The sequence below is a fragment of the Lingula anatina genome, chromosome 1 (assembly GCF_051362555.1).
Source record: "Lingula anatina isolate TDL-2025a chromosome 1, LinAna3.0, whole genome shotgun sequence".
In the NCBI taxonomy this organism is placed as follows: domain Eukaryota; kingdom Metazoa; phylum Brachiopoda; class Lingulata; order Lingulida; family Lingulidae; genus Lingula; species Lingula anatina.
The window spans coordinates 35,977,472-35,980,059 of record NC_141767.1 but is presented as its reverse complement, the minus strand read 5'-3'; the positions used below and the strand labels follow the sequence as shown (position 1 = coordinate 35,980,059).

Here is a 2,588-nt window from a genome sequence, read left to right as displayed (position 1 = left end):
TTCATCTTTAAATATATGTTTCACATATAATTATAGTAAAAGTACTTAAGATGGGTTAATTTCTATCTTTCGAAATTAAGTCTAGAGCAGACAATACGCGTTTGCACGTAAAGCTCTAAATGAGCTACAGAGGATGTTCTGAATTAGTTGTAATCAGTTGCTATGGATCATTTCTCGCCAATACTTACATAGGGTGCCTTGTAATAGATTAACAAACAGTTGAAATAAAAAGCACTCGTATTTTCCAAAAAATCAATTGACCAACCACAAATTGACCAGAAAATGTTTTAAAATGATCCCTGTGACAGCAAATTTGCGGTATGGGATGTGCTCGGTCTTGAAATTGCCATAAAAGATCACCAGTAACGGGAAAAGAACGCAAAAGTGGCAACTTGTGAACGTTATACTTTATCATTTTTAAAATTGATATTGCTCATATCAATAAAGCATTTATCGAAATATGGTTGACAAGAATACAATGAACCAGTTTTGTGCCATTAACTTATCATGATCAAAATTAAGTTTTTATCTGCTTGTACCGTATATATCAGTAAAAAAAATTACTGAAATGGTTTTTACCGCAATTTAAATCTGAATGATGATAATTCATTGTTTACTTCTATGTAGTTTTTCTGTATGAAAAGCGTTGTTACATAGTAACATAGTCATGCAAACGAACTATTTGGTGAAGTTACTGCAACCTGACGTTCTGCATCAGGCGAAGCAATTTAGCTTCATGATTAACTCGTGCTACTACACGGTTATCAATCGTCATGGAAAATAAACAAGTTTCGTTGGGAAAACAAGTCAGGTGTAATTGAAAACGATTTTTCTTGACAAAAATGGGCATCAGGCACGCAGGTGAGAGTATAAAAATCCCGGACATAGAGCAATTCCACATTCTGGACAGATCCAAGCAGAATCCTTCCTCCACAGCTCCAAGATGATGAAGCTCGTCATTGTCGCCGTTCTCGTGTGCGCCGTTGCGGCCACCTACAAGGATTTTCCCTACTACGGCAGGTACGCCTACGGTCGCCCAGTCCGTTACGCCCCAATCGCCGGTCGTCCAGAAGACTACTTGGCCAGGTATGTCCATGATAAACTTCTGACGCCAAAACATTGTGAAGCTTTTGCTAGGCGTTAGTCAGGTTACGTACCTTGAAGTAGTACACTCGATATTGAGAAAGCTTTCATATTTGCTTTCATTTTTTAAAGGAGAGCACCTTTTTATTTAATAGAGTTGTTAACTGAGTAGGGCGTGTATGTATGCATGCATGTTTTACTTCACTGTGTAAGAATAACGTATATACCCAATATTAACACACGCTACCAAATGTCACCAATGAGTTTTAGATATCTGTCATTTGCTTCCCTAATATCTCCTTGCATAAGCCGTTTCCAGTAAGAGAAGGCATGCGGAACGAAAAGAAGCGAGTTTCCAATGTCCTCTAAAACTCAGGGTGATAAGAACATCATTAAATCTAATGGGACTGTTTAAATTGACTTAAATCATTGACATTAAATGCTTTTTGACGTAGCATCTATTATATGTAAGCTTTTTTTGTCTCCTTTGCAGCTGCGCTGGAGTCATATACAACACCAATACACAGGACTGCTGCGGTGGATATGTTTACCACAGAGCTACCCAGGACTGTTGTGCTGGAAGCCTGATCATCATCAAGCCAGCCCAGTGCCCAGGCGTGCCCCCCCTACCCCCAGTTGATCCAATTTATGCACCAGGTTATGGCAAGAAGTACTAAACAGGACTGCGACTCTCATCTGAGGTCATGCACGTCATGTTTTTGGGTGACTTAATGTTTTAAATCAGCTCTGAATTGAATCTACATAATAAAGATTATCTAAGCTTACATATACATTTGTTGCTTTTTTACATCTATGTCTTTTTTCCTATTATTGATATACCCTGGACTTGATTATAGAAATTTCGCGTCAGTGCAAATGAGATCAAATAATCACAAAAGCAGTTTACCAATAAAAAAAATAAAACTTTGAATAAGTGACAAAGCAGACGATAATTTATGCAACGATAAGGATTTTAGTTTGTTTTTTTTCTAATTCCAAAGTTTAACTTTATCAAAGCTAAGTTTAAAGTTTAAATTTGGAATTTACAAAACAATCCCTCTGTCAATATAATACGATTCAAGTTGGCACCAGTGGGCGTGTATAATTGTGGTACGTTTGTGGCAACTTTGGGAGGTTTGATGTCATTGCTTAGATATCTGATAAAAACAAAGAAGTCACTCTGTCATCACACTTCAAATATAATTAATTTATTTTCAATCTGAATATTTAGAGTACGACGATATAATTAATTAAAAGTGTCATACACTGTAGCACAACACATTTTCTTTTAAGTCTGAGTGTGTGAGCGAGTGTTGTTCCCTTTTTTCTATTGTGATGTATTTGTGATGTATTGTGTCAATAAAAAAAAGCTTGTCATCATAGGATTTTTCATCAATATGGCGGTTGTTTTCTTGTTCTACCCAAGGAAAAAAATAAGGATGGCACCGCCCAGTCTTTGACAGTTTATAGCATAATCTTCGTGACTTGTATTATTCTCGAGGCAG

At 36.7% G+C, this 2,588-nt stretch overlaps 1 protein-coding gene across 1 annotated transcript; it reads left to right on the top strand.

Annotated features, from left to right (window-relative positions):
* The first annotated feature begins 893 nt into the window (after positions 1–893).
* Positions 894–1,868, top strand: LOC106162411 (uncharacterized). Its single transcript, XM_013539704.2, has 2 exons — positions 894–1,086; positions 1,577–1,868. Exons 1-2 carry the CDS (start codon positions 944–946, stop codon positions 1,758–1,760), a joined length of 327 nt encoding a protein of 108 aa, XP_013395158.2. The 5' UTR covers positions 894–943; the 3' UTR covers positions 1,761–1,868.
* The last annotated feature ends 720 nt before the right edge of the window (positions 1,869–2,588 follow it).